Source organism: Tamandua tetradactyla, chromosome 3, assembly GCF_023851605.1.
Source record: "Tamandua tetradactyla isolate mTamTet1 chromosome 3, mTamTet1.pri, whole genome shotgun sequence".
NCBI lineage: Eukaryota > Metazoa > Chordata > Mammalia > Pilosa > Myrmecophagidae > Tamandua > Tamandua tetradactyla.
This window is the reverse complement of record NC_135329.1, coordinates 183,119,872-183,143,161: the sequence shown is the minus strand read 5'-3', so window position 1 is coordinate 183,143,161 and position 23,290 is coordinate 183,119,872. Positions and strand designations below refer to the sequence as shown.

Below are 23,290 nucleotides of genomic sequence, written 5' to 3'. Positions count from 1 at the left end.
CCCTCTTTCCATCACACTCGTTTTCCACCAGATTTGCATTTTGATTTATGGAAACAGTCTATACCCATGAAAGCAATTATAAAATGAAAGGTTGAGGGGATAGCTAGAAATTCTTAACAGCCAGCTTTGCAGAGTTGGAGAGGACCTGGGGTCTAGTTTGGTCCCATGTGCACAGTTTAAGGGCTCTCTTTTTCTAAGTTCAATTCTAAGCAGTAGTGAGTCACTTAAAAGATTAGGGAGAGGTTTAGACAGAAAATTGTTTAGAGGAACTAAGGTGACTTCCCAGTGAAATCAGTTGACCAGATTTTAGGGAGTCTTTTTAATTTATACTATTGCTCACATTTCAAAGCTGTCTAAATTGGCTGGAAATAATTTTTCTTGGTTTATCCTTGCAAACCTTTTGTCATGTTTTCATGTGACTGGTTCTAGTGACCAGGGCCTGTGTGTGTGTGTTGTACGTAATTGTGCCCATGTAGAAGCTGAAATAATGTGCCGACAGCACTGTTTCAAAGTTGGTATTCATTAGGCTGTTTCCTCCTGGGCCAGGGCTACACTAATCCTGACACCGGCTGCCAGGAGAAAACCTCATGGATCACACATCAGACCTTAATAACAGCATCCGTGACCTGCACTCTTAAGTACAGAGTGGGAACCCCAGAGCTAGGAAATGTAGTTGTATATTTTAATGAACTGCTACCCCTGCTAAAGAGGCTTCTTTCACTTTTGTGTTCTACAGAAAAACCAAGGGGGGTAGGAGGGACAACGCTTTGAATAACTGCTTTCTAACACAGAGTGCGGCAGGCAGGCCCAGAGCACATCACAAACCCAGGCAGGGGTGAGGTACAGCAGCTACGAGTGGCCTGGTCCTCCCTCTGCTTGCCCTTTCTTATCTCCAAAGTCCAATTCAAGTGATGCCGGGAAAGAAATGGGCCTGAGCTGGGAAGGGTGGTTCTGAAAGCAAAAGCTACCAAGAAATTAAAGAAGGCTCAGAGGGGTAGGCAGGATGTAAGTCAATAAGCAACCTGATTCAAAAATCTCAAAAGCTAGCAGCTTGATGACAAGTAAAGGATTTATTTCAGCCAGGATAATATATGTGGTACATCATTTTAAGACATTATTTTATGTTGTTATAAATTGAATGTATAATATGTATGTTTTTGGGTGAATATATACATAATATATATTATATATATGAGAGATTTAGTGACTTTTTGATACAGGTTTGGTGCAGGCGAATTTATTACTGAGCCAAATGAGGCACATACCGAGTCAGTAGCTGGAGTCCAGGGCATTCAAGACTTTCTGTGATTGTGTATAACATGCATAGTGCCTGTCCCATACAGTATAGTCGCTGTCATGTCAAATCCAGAACTCATGAGTCAGAGCAGTGATAATTTATTTGTAGACAATCAACTTGAATCTGTAAATTATTACTGGCAGATGATTAGAAATCTGAATCTGTAACATTAACAAATGGAAACCCAGAACAGCTTGGAAAGATGTTTTGTTCCTGGAAGTCTGTAGAACAGCACTTGTATGTGGTTATGTTAGTCTCAAGATACATAATTTGCTGACCTTATTGCATTGGACAAATTTTGTATGTATTATATTTGTGGAAAGGTAAAATAATGGTTTGAGATTTTTATCAGATATGGAGATTAGTTATTTATGAAAAACAAAGAAATGTCTATTTTTGTTTCTTTGTTCCCAGTTAATGTAGATAAAATTTTTAAAAATGCATTAAAGCAATGGTAATGAAGATAAAAAGGTGTCATAGAAGTCTTTTTCTCCTCCTGCGTTTTGGAGAGACTGCTTTCTAAGAGGATGTGAGGAGTTAGGTGGATTCTAATTTCATAGTCACATTTCTCAGATGTGCTTAAAACGTAAGCAGCAAAGTTTTTATTAGTAAGTGTACTTAATCAAATGCCAGAAGCACAAGTAATTGAAACATATTTTACTTGAATAAGCTTCATAGGTTTCCCCTGCTATTCCTGTGATTGAAGAGATAGGCAGGGAACTACATAGAGGTACAGAGACATTGCCTGAGACTGTGTTCTATTTTATAAACCCTCCTTCTATACTCTCATAGTACTGAGTATTTTAATTTTTAAATACATCTCTAATTGAATAGAGATGGTGCCGTTCATCTGTGTGCGGCAGGAACTCCCAAAACGTTTTCTCGTTTAGCAATTGGGGATTGGCAACTTAGTCAAGTTCTAAATACAAAGCAGGACCCCAGGTAAGAATATGTTAAGTTTTGATTTAGAGTTGACAACTCTCTGATAATCTGGACAGATGCTTCAGAAGCCGGAGATTCTCTTGTTAAAGTACTTTCTACTGGCTGCTGCTTTGGCAAAATGCAAATTCACCACCCAACTGTCACCTACCTCATTTTTTTTTTTTGGTATAGAAAGTTTATTATAATTGATAACACTTTTTTGTACTTCTGTTTTTTAACAGTAGTTAAATTTTTTACCATTGATGAAATATTATTAACATAATTCTGTAACTGTTGTCCATAATTTATGTAAGGATATTTTCCCCATATTCCAGAGCTACTACTATTATTTTTTCATGCACTTTTTTTTTTGACTTTTTTTTTTTTCATCTACCTCGTTTTAATGCCTGGTATATATGTCGAGGTTCTCCAGCAATTCTTTGAGGCAGATGTGGGAGAACAGTGGTAATAGTGAATTTAAGATGTTGGGGAGATAAGACAAATCTAGTAAAGAGGTGAATAACTGGGAGTATGTAATGAAATGTTGAAATGAGTGCTATGAACTTTAAGATGGGTATATAAGTTTGGATAGTTGGGAGAGAGAGAATAGAAAATATAGTCATTCAGCTGGATCCTGAAAGAAGAGCAGCTATACCTTATGTGGAGAGGACTCTAAATTGGCACATGGTCCCAATATTTTCTCATATACTATGTGGAAAAGGTGAGAAAGGGTGAGGTCAAAGACTGGACCAGAGGCAGAGATGAAGGTTGGAGAAGTTGGGATAAATTATGAGTAATAATAATTACTGATATTAGAGCTCTTCATTTAGTTTGCCACGTCCTTTTTACAGGTAGGAAACAGGCTTGAGAGACAGAAAGGTTATGAACTTAGACTTGGGAGGCTAGACTGACGGGGTTCAAATCCCAGCTTGGGATTTATGGGCTGCGTGACCCTGGACAATCAACCTCTCAGTACCTCAGCTTTCTCATCTGTGCATAGGGGATAACAGTATTCATATACATAGGGTTGAGAGGATCAAAGGGTTAAATTGAGTTAATGCAAATAAAGCAGCAAGGTTAGGGTAAGTAAGGCAAAGAGGAAGCAGCTGTTTGGGCCTGGATGGAAAGGAAATTGAAAGACTAGGTTTGCATTTTAGTCTACATGAGAATCTGAAAATGTGCATTCCTCAATCCAGAAATTGAGATTTGGTAGATCTGGGACTCAAGAAACATTCTTAAGATTTTTGTTTTGGAATAATTTTAAATTTACAAAAAAGCTGCAAAGATAATAGAGTTCCCATATATCCCATATCCTTTCCCCCCGATGTTAACTTATATTACCATAGTGCATTTGTCAGAACTAAGAAATCAACACTGGCACATTACTGTTAACTCCAGACTTCATTTGGATTTCACCATATTTTCCACTAATGTGCTTTATCTATTCCAGATCCAATCCAGGATATCACACTGCATTTAGAGATGCTTCATTTTTCATAGGCACTCTCAGCTGATGAGAGGGTAGGTGGGCTGAGGGTCACAACTTGAGAAACACTCACTGGGGCATTTAAGGGACTGAGCAAAGACAAACTGCCCTAGCCCCATGCTGCAGAGATGAATGCAGTTTTAAAGCAGAAGGGAATAAATTGGCAGAGGTGGTGGATATAGAACGTTGGTTTTAGAGTTAGGGATAGAATCCCCTTCATTAGATGAAGAACAAAATGAGGCATCTATTTCTAATGCCAGATAGTATGTTAGGTTTTGAGAGTTTGGAAGGTGGGGTTGCCACCTAGTCCTCAGCCTAGACTGTATATACACCCAGGGTTGTGGACCGTCAGGTAAGTGTAGTAAGTTGGGAACATAGGAGGGCACACATAGGTGATTAAAAGGGAAGGGGCCAGTTGGCCTTAAAGCTGTCAGTTATATAAAATTTTTTGGAACCCTGATAATGCTTTGGAAGTGGGTCAGGAGTAACCAGCATCAAACATTGCCACATTAAGGGTGAAAGCCGGGGATGATCTTGAGGGCCTTAATGAAATTGGGTGAAGCACTGGATGGAAGAGAAGGCAGAGGAAAGCTCTCCCTTTGGAAAAGTTCTCACACTGAGGGGCTGATGGGGCTGAAGGAAAAAGTTTGCAGAATTGAGAAGGACAAGCTGAATAGATGTATTTTTAAAAACTAGCAGACTAATTTGGTAGTCCTCTGAGGTCTTTTGAAGTAGAAGCTGGTGTCTTGAGGACCTTAGATTTGGGGACTATCACTGAATCACCCTAGTCACATTCATATTAGCTCCTTCTGCAGCAGTTACCTACCCTGCTTTTTAAAGAATGTTAACCTTTTTTCCCATTGATCCAGAATTCCTCTTAATTCCATCTCACTTTCCTAGTTCTTCCTACATCTTAGAAATCCTAAATCACCACCAAGTATTCTTAGGTTTTCATATTAAGTACATGCTCTCTGTTCAGTATTTGCCAAACCGATTTTAAGTATTTCAGTGGAAATTGCTTTAGAAATCAAATCAGTTGCTCCTGTGTGTTAAAACAGTCTTCTCTGAAAGGCTCTAGACCGCTTTGTATTGCTTGCTGGCACAGCATTAAACCAACCAGGTTGGTAAATGGCTGAAGGTGTTAGGTAATCTAATCCTTAAACTTGTTGATAAGTGTTGGGTGTAATCTACAGACTCTGCCTAGAAACTAGCACTTAATTGGGAGATTTCTCTGCCAGCTGTCAAGTGCTTTCCAAGTAGCTCTAGTCAAGAATGCAGCTTCTGGGTAAGGGAACAGTCATATTTCAAATGTCAGAGGAAAGAGTCGGGTAATGGAAGATTTTAGCTAACCTATAAGCTGTAGCTAAATTAGTTTCCAAAAATCACAGCAAAACCTGAATATAGAATAAATACAGAATTGTTTTCCAGTTAATACTGGTTTAAGCACTTCTTTAAAACTCAAGAAGTTTTTACTGGAGACAAGAAATTAATCCTAAACTATTATAAAACCAGGATTTAGTGCTCTGTTGGACTTTAATAATGTATAGGCACACTGGGTGCATGAAGAAGAAATGTGAAAGAGCCATTCATTATGGAATCTGGTCTTTTTTTCTTTAACCAGGAAACACTGGGCCCTAAGTTGTCTTAGAATGAAACGTAAATGTATGAAATTGCTGATAGGCAACCATTTTTGAACTACAGAAATAGCAATTTCATTTGGTTCAAACATTTCAGATTGCTCTTTTCCTTGTAATGAAGTCTTGAGTTTACAATATATTAAAGCTCGTTGTAGTCAGTGTTATAATAGGAAAAAAAACTGGAAATGAAAATAAATGAGTCCAGGAAATCAGATACTTTTTATAGTGTTATTTTAGGGAACAAATCTTTCCTAGGTATCAAGTATTGAGAAAATTGCCATTTACCATGCTACTTGTGTACCTGTGGTATCTGTGGCCCATACTACATGTCCAAGAACCTACTAGCTTTCAGTGATTTTTATATTCTTAACCTAAGTTGGCCCAACTCCCCCACTTATCAAATGTTGTGTTGCTGTCCAGAATTAAAGATAATGGGGGAAAGAGCAGTTTTTAATGATACTACTATTCAACCAACTTGTTCTTGAAGCCACAGATTTACGTCCCATGTCCCTCCTGCAAATTTTTCATTTACCTTTGACCACTCATGTCAGCATTTCTACTTAGTAACTGGTATATTATTATGATGCGAACCATCTGATAAATAGCGATTTATAAGATATTTTTTCCCTTCTAAACTAATCAGATATCTTCTACCAGTAACTTATCAAGAACAAAATGTTTTAGTTATCCATTATATGGATAAAATGCCAACATTCACAGGATTTAGTGAGAATTATTGAAGCTGAGTTGTTGAGGCTTTGTTTTATTGTTTTTTTTTTTTTTTTATGGGCAGGCTTCGAGAATCAAACCCAGGTCTCTGGCGTGGCAGGTGAGAATTCTGCCACTGAGCCACTGTTGCACTGCCTGAGGCTTAGTTTTAAAAAAGCCTTTCTGAGATTTTGTCTAATTGAAACATAAACTTGAAAACAGCATTCTAAAGCTATTTTAAATGGCTTGTTTAAATTTGCAACCCTCATTCTAGTTCATTTTCTTTCCTGTTTAACAAAGGAAAACTGTCTAAAACATTTTTAACTGGGCAGGCCATGGTGGCTCAGCAGGCAAGAACACTTGCCTGCCATGCCAGGGGACCCAGGTTCGATTCCCGGTGCCTGCCCATGTTAAAAAAAAACACAAAAAAACAAAAAACATTATTAACTGTTCAAAAACCTCAAACATTCTCATTCTACACTGTTACTGTAGTAACTTCTACTCTGTACATTTCATCTAATTTTCTCTTCCAAAGTGCTCTTTTCCCTCTTAAGCTCAACCACAAACTACTCAAAGATGTCATCTAATACACCATACACTAATTTAATGCTATTCCATATTGAAATGCCACTAAACCCATATGTATTAAAAAGGCTGCAGAAGCATATGCATTACTCTTAATTTCTATGACTTCGAAGGATTTTAACATTTTAAAGTGCCAGTGATTTTAAGTGTTTTCAGGTTGAAAAAAGCATATAAGCAAAAGAAATGCTTTAGGATCTATTGGGACTGATTTGAAATGTTAGGCTCAGACATGAGAATACAGTAATACATTAGCCGTACTTAAATTAAAATATTTATTAGCTTTTCTTTTAATATAAACATGAGAAAGAAAACCACTATAGGTTGTAGCATTCTTTTCAAAATACAATTGCAATCAATACTAAAATCTCCAGGCTCCAAACTCCATAAAGCAATGTTTTTTGAGGTGGTAGACTGTAATACTTTATATATGATTATTTATGTCTCTGTCCTTTAAAAATGATGGAACTACAGCACTCAATATGAGACGAAGTGTTACAATACTGAAAGTAGTTCTAATACAGAAATGCTGTTTTTAGGCAAAATTCCTACATGTACATTTGATAAGGCAGGAGAAAAGAGATTTCACAGTTGACAATGATAATTTTTAAAAAAATATTTCAAATGTAGGTGACACTTTTATCATCAATCTCTTAAAATTACTTATTCCCTACTCTTTAAAGCTGAAATCAAGGTTCCTATGGAGTGTATAAGTTTCCTCTTTAAACTCCAGGACTTCATATAAGATGACTACAGATAGCTTAATGTACCTGTTTCCTAATTATCCACCACTAACAGGTCCAGTTTCTTTTTTTTTTCTTAGGGTTCAATTTCTTTTATTACACGTGAATTTCATTGCTCTTCATAATCTCCTTTTACCAAATCTAGAGAAAAGAAACTTAGGTGATCAAAACAGATGAACAGTGCACAGCCTTGCAAAGGACTATTTTAAAAATAGGAAAGCCCTTCTATGGAGATTACAGGTGTTCCAAAGTCTTGGTGCAATTTTAAGCTTTGATACCAGTAGAAGTATAAGTGCTACAAAACTTACAAAACATCATTTGAAAGTTTACTTAAATTTTTTTTAAACTTACATAGTTTTGTAAATTTTGAGTATTAAGCTTTTAATTTTAATTTTTTGTTTCAATGTCTGCCATCTTCAAGAAGTCCTGAAACAAAAAATTAAAATTGAAAACGTACTCAGAATTCACAAAACTTAGTTTTGTGAATTTTGAGTATTAAGCTTTTAATTTTAATTTTTTGTTTCAATGCCTGCCATCTTCAAGAAGTCCTGAAACAAAAAATTAAAATTGAAAACGTACTCAGAATTCACAAAACACTTAATTTTGTGAATTTTGAGTATTAAGCTTTTAATTTTAATTTTTTGTTTCAATGTCTGCCATCTTCAAGAAGTCCTGAAACAAAAAATTAAAATTGAAAACGTAGTTAGAATTCACAAAACTAAGTAAGTATAAAAGAAACGAAAACTTTCAAATGTGTTTTTTAAAGGTTTGTTTGCATTTATACTTATGCTGCAGTGCCTGGGGCGCCCAAAATGCACTTTATAAAAGCTTACAACTGCATCAAGACTTTCAGATACTTTGTATCTCATTATGTGCTTGTTATCATTGGATCACCATGTTGGTTGGAATTATTAACTAGATTTTAACAAATAAGAGGAAATTATCTTAACTAGATTTTAACAAATAAGAAGAAATTATCTTAACTAGATTTTAACAAATAAGAGGAAATTTTCAGAAAATGAGATGCAAGCACCATTAGAGTTCACAAGAAATGAAGTGTGGACATAGCAGATGTAGATAATCAATAACTGATACTTTCTCTGTTGATAACCCAACATGCTGAAATGGTAATAAGTAGTGCTTGCAAGGAATTTCAGTACATGCTATCCAGCAGCTTTTTTGTTTAAGTTGACTGCCAATGACTAGCAGCTTCAGTGATATAGTAGGGAGGATGAACCTTTTAGCACCTAACAATGCTACAGTCTCTGCTTCCAAGTGGTTTTATAGTTGTTAAGAGTCCCATGTTTTAATAGTAATACTGCATTAATTTTAAAGGCATATGCAGCAATATCGGGTTGGGTTGGTGGGGCAGGAAAAATAGGAAAAACATAAAAGTTATATGGTTAGTGTCTTTAAAATTTAAGTTATTAATTAAAAAAACCACACATTGTTCACAGCTACTGCCTAGACAGTAAGCAAACATCTGTGTGTGGGTTGGGAGCTTTCACTTTGGAGTGGTTTTCATAACTCTGTTTACATTAAAAAGGACAGAAGAGTGTTGCATTGACAAGGTCCTGTTCTTTCCTATAGAGTGTAATCTTCGCTGTCCACAAGTCTCTTGAATTTGAATTTGATGTCTTTTCCTTAGATGAAAATATTAACTTTGCTGGTTTTTGAGGAGGAGAGGTGACGTTTCTCCAGTCTTTGTAGATGAGGGGTTTTATGATGTTACAACCCCTCACATTTCTCTCTTTAAGAGAGGATGGCATTAGAGCGCTGAATACCGATGAAATTATCAGCGCTGAAAGACCGTCTCAGAGCAGCTCTACATAAGTCTTTGTATTTGTCTTCACATAATCTGGAAATGGCCTAGGAAAAAGTCAATCAAACAGAATATAGGTAAAAGAATTTAAAAATACATTTAAAAAAGGTTCCAATCTTAAAAAGAATCACCAATGATGAGCCACATATGGAGAGTCTGTTAGAGTTCATACATAATTACTGCTACTTTGGCTATCTGAGATCTACATGTTAGGTTCTGGGAAAGCTACTTCCTGCCAATTCACTAAGAGACAGAGTAATACAGATTGAGGGCTATGATTAGATTGGCAGAGCAAACAGGAACTTACTTTACTGGAGAGGTCTAATGACTGAAACACCAAAAGATGTTATTTCACTTGCACTTAAATTATGGTAGAAAAATGTATCACTCTAAAGTACCTTCCAAGGTACCACAGAAAGTGTTAATTTTAAGAATGTGTCCATTTCAGTTATAATTTTGCTGTATTCACACAAAAAATCATAAGCCATAATATTGCTGTGTCCTCAGTAAATTACCATTTCCATTAAACCCATGCACTTTCTACATCTAGTATTTGAAACACTTACATGTTATACCTTCTTAATATAGGTCACTCTGCTTAGCCACTAATGCTGTCTAATAAACTCATGAGACTAAACTTATATGTATAGTAAACACTGACATGAATTTACAAACTGAGATAAAGGCAGTCAAGAGTAATAAGTAAATTATATATGTAAGTATAATCAGGGAAACAATCCTATGGGTTATGTAGAAGGGTAGAGATTCAAAAGGAAAACTATTAAAAACATTAAATTTCATTAGAAATACTCTGAGTTACGGTCAGAAGAGATAATAATATCTATCATTTTTGAAATGTGGATCCTTGTATAAACCATAAAAGACACAGGAAATGACTCCAAAGGGTTAATAAGCTCCTCAATGTGTTAATTTAAAAACTTTCTATTTCCCTAATCACTTCTTAATATTATTAATGATTTAGTGTCATATGTAGGCTTTGGTGGCTGAGTGAGAACCCAGCTCAGTGACTTCACCACCTTACCTCTAGATTTCGCGCTCTTTCTTTGCTAAGAGGAGCAAACAGAAAATTCATATCATTGTCACCGCCTAAGGAACGAAGGTCAAAGTAGTATTTGGCATAAACACTGGCAGGAACATTCATATTAAACTGTAGTAGGTCCAAAAAATGCCTTTCCATCTCATTTCTAGGGAAGGAAGAATATAACAAAATAACAAGACAATTTTTAGACAATTGGACTAGCTTCAAAAATAGCATTCTGAGCTACTAGGATAGCTCTAAATTCTGTTTTGAAACAAATAAAGGCTACCCAGCTGGAGTAACACACTAATGTTCAAACAAGGTACAGCTATCTGTGGTCCTTTCTGCATCCCAGCACTTTGAGTTTGGGACGTAGGGGAAAAGGTTACGGCCCTCTTATGCTCTCGTGCTGCTGACTCGGGGGCTCATTCTTCTGAGTTCCATTAGTGCGGCTGTACGATTCATACTCCACACTCACTCACAAGGCCCACTATAGTGATCAGATGAAAGGAATGATGTATGCTGTTTATTAGCTCTGAAGAACTTGCAGACATTTCCACCGGGCTGATAACAGGAAGGGGCTTATTGAAGTAGAGATGCACCAACAAAAGGAGTGGGCACATCACCACGGTAACAAATGGATCCATCGAGAGCTACTGCTATTATCTCTGAGGAGGGAAAAACTCTTGAGGCAACAAGGATTCATCTCAAATAAATAAATAAATAAACAACCAAGCTGTATTCGATGGGGAAGGGGCTCCCCTGCCCCACTGCAAGGGGCTATGTCAAAGGGTATAATGCAAGTCTCTGCCCACCTTAATTTTACTAAGTTGAGAAACTGTCACTATGGCAGGACAGAATATTCTCTTTTTAAATTCTGGAAGGCAGAAAGATCAAAGATGTTTTGACTAGACTAAACCCATTTTACAACAGGCCCTTTGGCAAAGCACTGGACGTAAAAACTTAGTGTTTCTTCTGTGTTGGGAGGGAAACCCCGAGATGCTGAGCATGTACCAGCCCTCTGCCAGAGCGCAGCACAAACACATATGCAGTCACCGTTTAGTAAGTGGGAAAGGAAAATTCGAGGAGCAGTCCTTTGCCAAGTGTTCAAGTAAATGAAATCAGAGTACATCTTACCTTCACAGTAATCACGTTAAGGAGTGTCTAAAAATTGTCTAAAAATGATAAATACCTAAAAAAGCATGCTAGAGGCTTTATTTCTGGCTTTTAATATGTTTTAATATTTTATCCACTGGATAGGTCAACAAACGCTCGATGTTCTACTGTATGGAGAGCAGTGAGAATAAGAGCGAGATGTTGTTTCTCATTTGAACTTAAAACCCAACTGAACCTACCACCAAGATTAATCTTCTGTTCATATGTCCGTAAGTCTATAGAAATGTAAATCAGACTTTGCTTTGATAATCAGCTAATCAGGACTTAATTTACTATAGAAATAAATGCACTTCACTATCCCTATTATAGTTTCTCCACTAATATATTTTAATTATGCAGAAATACAGTACTTCATAGGATTAACATGTCTATTAATAGAGGTTTAATGATTGAAGAAAAGCATTATTCCTATAGAATATGCATCTTCTGGTTTTTGTTTTGTTTTGTTTTTTAAATGGCTAGATGGCTGAATAGCAAACCATTTATAGGTACAGCCAACTTTCTGACTAGAAGCTGTTCAATTTAACTTCTTTTGAAGGGAGATATATTCTAACAAAGCATACAGATGGAAAGTTTTAACAAAAATCTGATAGAACTGGTTTTAAAACTTTTCAGTTTTAAAATAAACTCAGGCTATTATCAATAGTAGTCAACAGCAGAGGGACAAAATAAATGTATATTAATTACCTTGTTTTAATGCTTTCCACTTTCTGAAGATCATGAACAAAAGCAGCCTGTTACAAATAGAGCTGCTTCCTGGTGTTTCTCATCATACACAAAAAGCATTGTTTAAGACTAATCTTGTAGCTAGATTCTGCCACTACTCACTGGGACAATCTACATGTTTCCCTGCACACTCTCTGATACTGTAGCAAGAGCCAGGGGCCCAGCCAGCTTAGTTTCAGGTTTTGAGAAAGTATCAGCTGCCATCATGGCAGGGTTAGTGCTCCTGTTTATGAATTTTCCTTCCTTTAAGGGACCAGTTTGAAGATTGATAACAGCAGCGATCAAAGTCAAAGTAGCTTCCGCAACTTCCAAAAAGTACTTCCGCTCATTTCAAATCCATGGTGGAGACGTCCTTTGTCACCCCACCCTTTGCTAAGATGGCCAGCAATATAACCATGACCATTTAGTTTACACTATTATCGAAGTGGTCCTTTTCACAAAACCCCATTCTAACAGCAATCAACATTTGCTGGCCCCCCTTCAGAAGTATCCTCACTTCAGTTTCAAATATGTATAGTTTGGTAATTCTGAATAACATTGAGTGAGGTCACTAAAACACACCCTCGGCCTTTTCTGCCAGGATTTTAATCTCCCTACACTGCTCATTCTAATCAAGAGGTACTCTCATTTCCCTAAATGCCACCCACAAAGAACATTTTCCCCATCAAGTAGGCATGCTGAGAGTCTTTGCTGGAAACACCTCTGACTCATCCTGCCTACTACCTTCCAGGTCCTTCACAGTGGCAGGCTGGCCAGGTTGGAAGCCCTCATTAGGTTTGGTTTTCTGTCCCATGTCAGCATGCGTGCGGTCTTTGAGTAGCCACATTACTAACCAAGGCACCTCACACTCTCAGGTTCAAGACCCCATAAAGTGCTGTTACGAAGGCTGAGTACCCCAGGAATCTCCTCAACATGAGCACTGGTTTCTCAGACTGCCTGAGAAAGGAGTTTCCAGTTTCCATAAGACCTACTTATTAACACATGAAACACTCCCAATAGGGAAGGAGACAGGAAAACATGAGTTCTGAAGCTTTTACATTTGGCTAATTTTGTTCCACACCAAGGAGTGCCCATCTTATATCATGGTTTCTGTAACAAAAGATTCTCAGATAAAGAAAAACGGGGGTGGGGGAAGACAGCAAAACCAAATATAAAATGTGTGACTCAGATTAAAGCTGAAACTTCTCCAGGGGCCACCTAATTCCTTGACAGCAGTCAAACACTTACTTCAAATGCCAGGGGTGTACCTCTTAAAACTGGACTGGGACTGGTAGAAAGCTTTAAAAATGCTGTAAAGATATTTACTGTACTACGCTGTAAGCTTTATCTACCAGAAACCACCAGATAAAAACTTATCAAAAGCAGATTATTACACTAACACATCAGTAACTACCAATTAATGATGTAAAATATGAATTTGGACCACAGCTGGAGAGAAAGAAGTATGTAGTTTTATGCCTATTTCAGTTCTCTGTATGTTACCTTTAAAAATATTTCTTAAAATGTAAACTTTATGGGAGCAAATGAGGTATTGGAAAATGGTTAGAAAATTCACCCAAACCTTACGAACTCACATGTCCTCAACTGTAACGTCCTTGAGGATCCGGCAGTAGTCCACATTCCATACAGCCCGATCGTCCCAAACCTTGGAGGCAAGAAGAATGGCTCCCAAAACAATTCTTTTCCAGTTAGTGGGACAAATGTCGATCTCAGCATAAGTTAAAAGCCTTTCTAAGTAAACCTGCAAAAGTAGAGCACTGGTCTTTGATTTTAGTTCAGTTTAAGTGCCATGACAAGAACTGTTATGAATGGTAGATGTTTGGACTAATAAATGCCTTTTTTCTTCCCTTCTATAGACTGCTCAGTCAACCTGAGCAAGAGGCCAGATCACAATTCAGGCAGCTCCCTCTGCTGACCACTCTGCCCATGTAAATTTCCAGCCCAATTCTGGTCATGGGAATGACTGGACATCTCAGCAAAGGTCATCCTGAAGGGAGGCACTGTATTATCTTCACACTCAGAAAGGGCAGCATATTCCAGCCCAGGGTGGGGAGCCTGCCTGTGCATGTCACACCTGGCTGGTAGTTAACTGGTGATTTCACAGGTAGGTAATGTTTGAATATGTGAAGCCTGACTGGTGATCCTGAGTATGTTTTTATCTTCTTCTGCTCACAGTAACAGTTTTGTGCACTAGCTGGCAGAAAAGAACTGGTGATCGAGAGCCTACCAGTGGCTGCTGTGCAGCGCAGCACGACGGGCAGCCGTGCGCGTGTGTGTGCTTGAGGCCAGTCTGGACAGCTGTAAGAGTCCTGCACTCAGTGCCTTTCCAAGAATACACAATCTGCAGCTTAATCAATTCCCATCGATTTACAAGGCAGCACAGAGCCACCAGTCTCTTTCCTTCTGGGACTCTAAAACCTGACAGTTTGTGAGATGATTCAGACATTATTGTACATGTTGGGAATATTCATCAAACATTGCATGTTCTTAGATTCTGCTTCCATTCTCCCCAAAACTTGAAGCTCTCTAAGAACATTTCTCACAGAATTCAACTTTCTACTTTATAGGAGTTAAGTAGAAGCATTTCAACAAAACTGGCAATCCTTCAAGCTCCTGTCACCTTAACTGGCACGTTTGCTATGTACTGATACCATTTATACCATTTGCCACCTCCCGCAGTGAGTAGTGGAAGAGATTTATTTCTTCCTACTGAAGACTCAGTCTTTTGTCAATGTACTTGATCCGATCCATGCCCACTTCTGCAGAAAAATGTTCCCAAATGATCACAACTCATCACAAAGAATTTCTCCTCTGACAAAGAATTTTCTCAGGATGTACCTATTTCTCATTCCAACCCTCAGGATGCATCCTTTCATTCTGTTCACGGTGTCATGCCCCGATGCAGTTCTCCTCTCCCATGCTCACCTCAACTCACTGCAGTCTGCACCCTGTTGCTCACTGTCCTCACTTTTCTCACCATGGCCAGTGGTGCCCTCGCACGTACACACCAGAGCTTTTCACCCAACTCCGCATTCCCCGCATCTTCCCGAGTAACACTGATGACACTAACACTCACCTAGCTGCCATGACTTAACGTGATTCATCCCACTCCAATCTGACAGCAATTCCTATCAATTCTACCTTCATCAAGAAGCTGACCACTCAATGAAGGACAGAAATCCCAGAATGAGCTGAGACTCAGCATCAAGGGATTGAGAAAACCTTCTCAACCAAAAGGGGGAAGAGTGAAATGAGACAAAGTGTCAATGGCTGAGAGATTCCAAACAGAGTCAAGAGGTTATTCTTATGCATTAAGTAGATATCACCCTGTTATTCAAGATGTAGTGGGGAGGCTGGGGGGAGCTACCTGAAAATGTGGAGCTGTGTTCCAGTAGCCATGTCTCTTGAAGATGATTGAATAATGATATAGCTTTCACAATGTGACTGTGGGATTGTGAAAACCTTGTGTCTGATGCTCCTTTTATCTACCTTGTCAACAGACCAGTAGAACATATGGAATAAAAATAAATAATAGGGGGAACAAATGTTAAATTTAGTTTGAAATGCTAGTGATCAATGAAAGGGAGGGGGGTAAGGGGTATGGTATGTGTAAATTTTTTTTCTGTTTTCATTTTATTTCTTTTTCTGAATAGATGCAAATGTTCCAAGAAATGATCATGATGATGAATATGCAACTATGTGATGATATTGTGAATTACTGATTATATACGTAGAACGGAATGATCAAAATAGGAATGTTTGTGTTTGCTTTGTGTTTTGGGGATTTAAAAAAATTAAATTAAAAAATTAAAAAAAAAAGAAGCTGATCACTTCCTAGTTCCTTCTATATGTAATGCAGGATCGCCTTTTTCAAAGTGCTACCTCTTTAGAGAGACTCTTCGTGATCATTCTATCTAAAATTAACTCTTCTAAACACTCCTTATCCCTTAGTCCTGTTTTATCTTCTTGTTCTTTATCATTATCTGAAATATCCATCTTTTAAAAAATGCTCATTTAAAAAGAAAAACTTGTCTTCTTTACTGGAATATAAGCTCCATAAAGGCAAGAACTTTGTTCAATCTGTTCATTCCTCTAGTTCTAGTGGCAGAGAATAGGTACTCAGTGAAAATTTAAGGAATGAGCAACTTCTCAGCAGCCTTTAGCATTTGACCACAACTTTCTTAAATCTCTCTTAACTTGGTCCCTCTTTTATTACTCTCTCCTGGTTCTTCTACAACTGTAGCCACTCCTCTAAGAACTTGCCCCTAAAATATTGATAGTCCCTGCACATCCATCTTCTGTCCACTTTTAATTCTACACTTTCTCTGCATCTGAAGAGTTACTCGTAATTCCATACCATTAACTCTGATTCATGCTCCAGGCTATTCTGCTACCTCACAGGTACATCAAGCTTAATGGGTTTAAAATGAACTCCCTTCCAAACCCAGATGCTCTCCTACATGAATTACCTTTTTTTTTAGGTATGGAAGTGCCATTCTTGCCTCTCTCTAGCATATGCTAAGCATTCAAAATGGCTTGCTGCTCCATGAAAAGACCTGTGTCTGATCCAAAATCCATAGAGGGGTTTCTATTTAAAATGCCTTGTCTCCTAAATTCTACTTGGAGAGATAAAGGAGTAGGTGCTGACGTAAGTACTCTTTCCCTCCAAATCATGCACTTAACTTTCCTCTATAAGTTTTCTGTAGAAAGAATAAAAAATCCCAACCACCTCTCACTTAAATAGAATTTATTATTTAAAATGGTAAAATCTTATAACTGACTAGCAAAGCTTGCCCATGAACTACTACTACTGACGCTCCACTCTTGGGTAACTTCATGGAAATGAACAGCAATGGATTAACACCCATCAGGATATACCTACGAACTGCTGGGAGAATACAACCTGGAACTCATCTCAGACCTACACTGAATTCATCTCTGCCTCTGGAGCAGGTGGTTTTGTTACTGCTCCCCACCCTGGCCCCATCAGGATACCCACATGCACCCATGTACATGTCTGTATGCACTGCATGTGCATGTTTCTGGGCGGGGGAGAGGATGGGGTGGAAGAGATCAGAAATCTCTCTTGCTGCCTTTAATAGCTATTGTTTTGCAGGTTTCTCTTAATAATGTTCTGATAATTTCAGGATCTAACTTTTATATGAAAAACAGGACTGCATCATGGTGTACAAGCAGAAATTTCTAAAGGTGTTTTATGACAAAAGAATTATCTTACCAAAGTCACTATTGCAAATTCAGCTGTTAGCTGCATAGCACTGAAAAGAGTCCGAACAAATCTGTAAATAAATTTGTGTTCAGGATCATGCTTAAAATATTCCTCTGGAACCTTTTCTCGCTGAAAGAAGGAAAAATGTACTATAAGTAACCACTGAAGAAAAATTCTTAAGTATTTTATGATAGCAACCTTCAAACTTATGTCCATGTGCCCTTTAAAATAATTTTGATTGGGTGACATGTCTTTAAATCCTTTAAATATAAACAATGAACAAGAAAACCAGTGAATCAATACCCTCCACCAGTCATTAAAGGAAAATACAGGCACAAGCTTAGAAAAATTACAGTGTCCCTTTCCATTTTCCTCCCACAGAGGAAATTTAAGAAATTTATAAGCTCAGAAATCTTATTTATCATCATATCTCATACTTGTTTGCAACAAACTCTAAAAACTTGGAACCATAAGGCTGTAAGGTGACAATGTTCAATACAGGAGCCACATGTGGCTACTTGAGTCCTGGAAATGTGGTTAGTGTGACTGAAGAAATGAATTCTTAACTCTAAGTAATTCTAATTAATCTAAATAGTTGTAAAACTTCTCACATAGATGTTATATATTTGTTAGGTTTACTTTTAAGCATTTTGCTCTTGTTTGATACTGTTAAAAATAATCTTTCCTGTTGTTTGGGCTCACTGTTTATCCAAACTGCAACTAAGCTCATACTGTATCATATCTCCTATTCAACAACCCATTTATAAAATGATAGAGATACAGTGTGGGGTGGGGAAGAACTTAAAGAAAGATGATTTTGATCTCAAGCTTCAGTGTTTTTCTTCTAGTAATTAATCGCAAACCTAATCAGCATGAAATAACATGAGGGTAAAATACAACCTTAATAAAGCTGACACTTACTGTGAGTGGATGTGATCTCTCATCAAAAATATCCAGGGACCTATCTGCATCTCTATAAAATAACAATGTCCATTAAAAACATTAAGCCATGAAATGTTAATATCTTAGCTAAAAGTTGAATGAAACGCTTAACCTCCAACAGAGCAAACAGTTTTTCAAATTCTCCTGGATCTTGGCCTCAGAAGTTTCCTTTTTACTCACTACAACCATGTGCTGTGAAATCTTTTTGACAGTAACTAGCCAATGTTTAAATACTTCCCTAAAGTAACCCAAATTTATTTTCACTCCTTTCACCTCACGTTGGAACACACAAGAAATTTTACAAAGCAGCAGTAGTGGGCAAAATTCTTTATAAATGAGCTCAAAAATGAAATTCAGATTTCCCTGGGTTCTCTTTAGTTCTCTATATTGTATTCCTATCATGTATTTCTTCTTGTCCCTGCTAAGTACCTTAAATTTAAAACATCTTTTTATTTTAAAAGAGGCCTATCTTTTAATTTTAAGGTTCACCATGCTAATACATCGTGCTCATGTAAACCAGTGGTTCTCAAAGCGTGGTCGCAGGCTCATGGGGATTCCCCAGATACCTTCAGCAAGCCTGTGAGGTTAAAACTATTATCATAAAGTTTCTGGAGTCCTATAAAAGAGGAAACATTTTGGAGAATGAAAGAGATTCAGAGAGAGCAGAGCTGAACGGCATAGCCATGAGAAGCAGAGTCTGTCAGCCAGCGACATTTGGAGATGAATAAGGAAAATGCCTCCCGGGGAGCTTCATGAAATAAGCCAGGAGAAGAAGCTGGCTGATAATGCCATGTTCACCACATGCCCTTCCAGATGAAAGAGGAACCCTGACTGTGTTCACCATGTGCCTTTCCAGATGAGAGAGAAACTCAGACTGCATTTGCCATGTGCCCTTCCACTTGAGAGAGAAACCCTGAACTTCATCAGTTTTCTTGAACCAAGGTATCTTTCACTGGATGCCTTAGATTGGACATTTTTATAGGCTTGTTGTAATTGGGACATTTTCTCGGCCTTAGAACTATAAAGTAGCAACTTATTAATTTCCCTTTTTAAAAGCCAAAAAAAAAAACTATTATCATAATACTAAGGCATTACTTGCTTTTTCACTGTTTGACATTTGCTATCATTATATAAAAGCAAAAATGGGTAAAACTGTCAGTTCCTTAGCATGAATCAAGGCAGTGGTATCCACTGCACCAGTGGTCATTCTATTCTTTGCTACCACACACCAGCAATTAAAAAAAAAAAAGCCAGCATCATTTAAGAATGTCTCTGATGAAGCGGCAAAAATTAAATTGTTATTAAATCCAGGTGCTTTTAATATTTTGAGTGAACTGATGGAAAATAGACATAAATCTCCTCAGCACACTGGAGTATAGCTGCACGGAGGAAAAGGATCGTTTGACCTGACTGACTTGCAAGTTAAACGAGTTACCTTTCTGTTAAAAACAAAAATGTACTTGAGAGCACATGTGACAAACTGCCATTCTCTCTAAAATGAACAGAATGAGCCTATCATTTCAAGAAAAACAACAAGAATTTGTTGCCATGATAAAATTCAAGCTTTCAAGCTAAAAAACAGTATTTTCGAAAATATGTGCCTTCTACTTTGAGTTTAACAGCTTCTCAATACTTTTTTAGTAAGACTGGTGGTGATACTAACAAAGGTGAGTTTTTGGCTGTATAATGAAATATACATCTTCCAAATGACCAATGTATATTATAAGCTCATGCATGGGTAACATATCCATTCAACATACAAGACAGACTATTTTAATGTAAGGCTCACTGATGTGGTTTAAAATTCCACTGAAACTAATTAAAGAAATTATCACTATAGAATTTTGGTGTAGTATCTAAGAATATCCACAATTATCCTAAGGCTTTTAAAATTCACCTTTTTTCAACTACTTAATCTACACAAAGCTGTGTTTTCTTCATACTGTTTCTTCAAAACAACAGAGTGTAAATGACTGAAGGTAGAAGTAGATATGAGAATACAGCTGTCTTTTATTAAGGTAAACATTAAAGAGATTTACAAAAAATTTAAATCAATGATGTACTTTTCAGTCACATTTTTTGTTGTGAAAAAAAGACTTTTCAGGAAAAATATTTATGGTTACACAGTGCTTCTCAGCCAGGGGTAATTTTGTCTCCCAAAGGGAGACACTTCTCCATCATTTGGCTATGTCCGGAGACATTTTTGGTTATCACAAGGGGTGAGAGGACAGGCACTACTGGCATTTCATGGATGTCGCTAAAAATCCTAAAGTGCACAGGACAGCCCCCCACAACAAAATCTTATAGTGCTGAGGATGAGAAACCCTGTGTTAGCATACAATGGACTTAAACTTTTAAATTCTCAATTTTAATTTTTAACGCAGTATATATTAATATAATCCACATAAATAAATGATCATTGGGGCCCCTCAATAATTCAAGAGATAAACGCTTCCCAAGGAGGAAAAAAAACCCAAATGAATCACTTCAATACTGCAATAATATTGAATATTTACAGCTTACTCCAATAATAGCCACAGATATTACCTAACACTAAATTTGATATCATGCAAAATAATTAGCTAAAATAACAAGGCAGGTTTTAAAAGAGCTCACCTGTTCTTTATGTGGTAGTATATTGCTAAGGTCACACTGTGGAGGGAAAAAATATATAATTGTAAAAAAAGATTTTTTTAGACCTAAAGAGATTAAAAAATAAGGGGGATGAGGGGTGGTTAGAGATCTTCCCAGTGGTCCTGAAATACTCAACGTGTGAGTACCATATGGGTACTTTTCCCCTTATTTTAGTTTTTTGGTGTTTAACAAAAACAGAAGAACCAAAATGCTAGGCTATATTTGGTTACAAGACATGTTTCTGCTGATTATTATAATATATGAATTCTGTTTTCCCTGTCATTTTCCTTTTACCCATGGTACTTTTCATCCCGTGAAGGTGTAGCTATTTGTATGCTTGTTTACATTTAGGCCACAAAATAGTTTTCATTTGTGGCTTTTTAGATGGTAGACTGTGTTTTCAACTGATTTAGCACATTATCCACTTACCTACACCCATTTTCCATTATTTTTATAAAAGTAATTAATGAATGTGATTTATACCAAATCATTTAAACTCACCTTTGTATAATTAGAAAATTTATTAGCAAATATAAGTACCCATAAAACTGATCGGTCTAGCTACCCTGAAATAAAGCAGTGCTAGCAACACAGCATAATACTATGCAACATAGTAATCACGGCAAGTGTTCTCAAATTAGTTTAAATGAAATAGTGATGAACAGACACAACTCCTCAGAGTTTTTACATTATTGCATTCCTAAGTTATCCACAACTGTTGAGTACTAGGGGAAAAAGGTGTTCTCTTCGTTAAATGTATGCTTCCATTTGCACTCAGTTTCTAAAATGAAGCTGAAAATAATTGAGGGAAGGCAAATCTGAATTTTAAAGTACATCCATAGAATATTAGCATGCACAAAAAGCTTCCACTACTTTGAAAATGTTCTTAAGGAGGTTAGACAAATAACATTAGCATCAAAGATGGATACTTCTATAGTGCTTCAAATAGATTTGTCTCAAAGATAATCTTTAAATCACAAAATTTGAAGTTAAATGCTGAAAAGGACCACCAAACCTTAGATGCCATTTAATCCATCAACCCATCTATAAAAGATAAGGGAACTAATGCTTAAAGCTAACTTGTCTGAGGTTCCCCTAACAGCCAGAAGCAGTTCTCTTTCTACTGCACTCAAACTAATTAGGCTGTGGTTCTTAAACTTCGCTGCACACTGGAATCATCTGGGAATCTTTAAAAACTGCCTGGCTTCCACTTCCAGTCAATTCTGATTTCATTAACTGGCACTGGATGTGACTTGGGCATCAGGGTTTTCGTTTTGTTAAAAGCTCCCCAAGTGACTCCAATGTGCAGAAACGTTGGGGGAACCAGTGAGGTTAGTTAGATTCAAATGACCTGGGATGTTTCTGTCCATATAATTATGCCTCACATACTTCCCTAGCTTATCAAAAGGTGTCTGACTATACAGGATTACTGGGGGTTGAGTGTTGGGGGGCGCAGGCTGAATTCCATGTTTGCAGACACATTTTGAAGATTGTTGCATACGATTCTAACATGGCTTGCCTATCCCATTGAAAGCACCATGATAACATTTTCAACATCCTTCCTAAGAGCCAATTTTCCCTATTAATTTGCTCAATAAACTTTTACTCCACCAACAGTGAATGTTCTGAATGATCATTTTTAAAACTTATTTAAAGCAAATGAAAACTGTACTTCCAAGTAAACTTCTAAAAATTAGACTATTTACACTGGAAAAACACCATGAAACCTATTTGCTTGAGAAAGGTTAATCTTTCAGATTACTTTTGAATTGTACCCTGAGATATCTGAATCTTCTGAATTCAAAAGAAATTAGAGATTCTATTCAAAGTACATTCTGGTTTTTTAGTCAAGGATTTATGGTCTTGGCTGAACAAAAACATTCAATGATTACTGGATAATATATATCAAAGCTGAGGGCTTTAGACAGAGGAGTCAAGGTTCAGTTTTTGCTGTTGTATTATTACAAGTGAGAGAGTAAATAGTCATAATTGTCAACTTGATTTTTTAATTAAAGTTTAAGTCCTTGATAATTAAATTAGCAAAAAAGCCGATACATTAGAAACAAAATTAAGTTTATAAGCTAAATGTGTTTTTTAAGGTTGAAAAATAAAATTAGAGGTAAAATGTAGAGGAAAAGCTACATTGGTATCTTGAGGAGGTAAATATTCCCTGGCCAATCCCAATAGTCAGAAAATGTTGCACACATTAAAAAAAATAAGCTTGGAAGGTTATTGTGGGATGTTTTGAAAATGCATCTCTGATTGTAGACTCTGAGGTGCTCCTAGAAATTAAGGAATAGTTTATTATCAATATACTGTTCAAGTTTCATTAAGCCGAAACCTGAGCATG

At 37.0% G+C, this 23,290-nt stretch overlaps 1 protein-coding gene across 11 annotated transcripts in view; it reads right to left on the bottom strand.

Annotated features, from left to right (window-relative positions):
• Positions 1-8,932: 8,932 nt before the first annotated feature.
• CCNYL1 (cyclin Y like 1) overlaps positions 8,933-23,290 on the bottom strand; it is a 45,591-nt gene continuing 31,233 nt past the window's right edge. For 10 of the 11 annotated variants that reach the window (XM_077154868.1, XM_077154869.1, XM_077154867.1 and 7 more), the window contains 6 exons: positions 20,923-20,958; positions 18,286-18,337; positions 17,374-17,493; positions 13,712-13,878; positions 10,239-10,401; positions 8,933-9,243 (listed from right to left, as the gene is read on the bottom strand). In XM_077154868.1, the coding sequence (XP_077010983.1) occupies positions 9,127-9,243; positions 10,239-10,401; positions 13,712-13,878; positions 17,374-17,493; positions 18,286-18,337; positions 20,923-20,958 (655 nt within the window). In that variant the 3' untranslated portion in view covers positions 8,933-9,126. The remainder of the gene's footprint in view (positions 9,244-10,238; positions 10,402-13,711; positions 13,879-17,373; positions 17,494-18,285; positions 18,338-20,922; positions 20,959-23,290) is intronic. The other variant, XM_077154877.1, reaches the window with a different exon arrangement.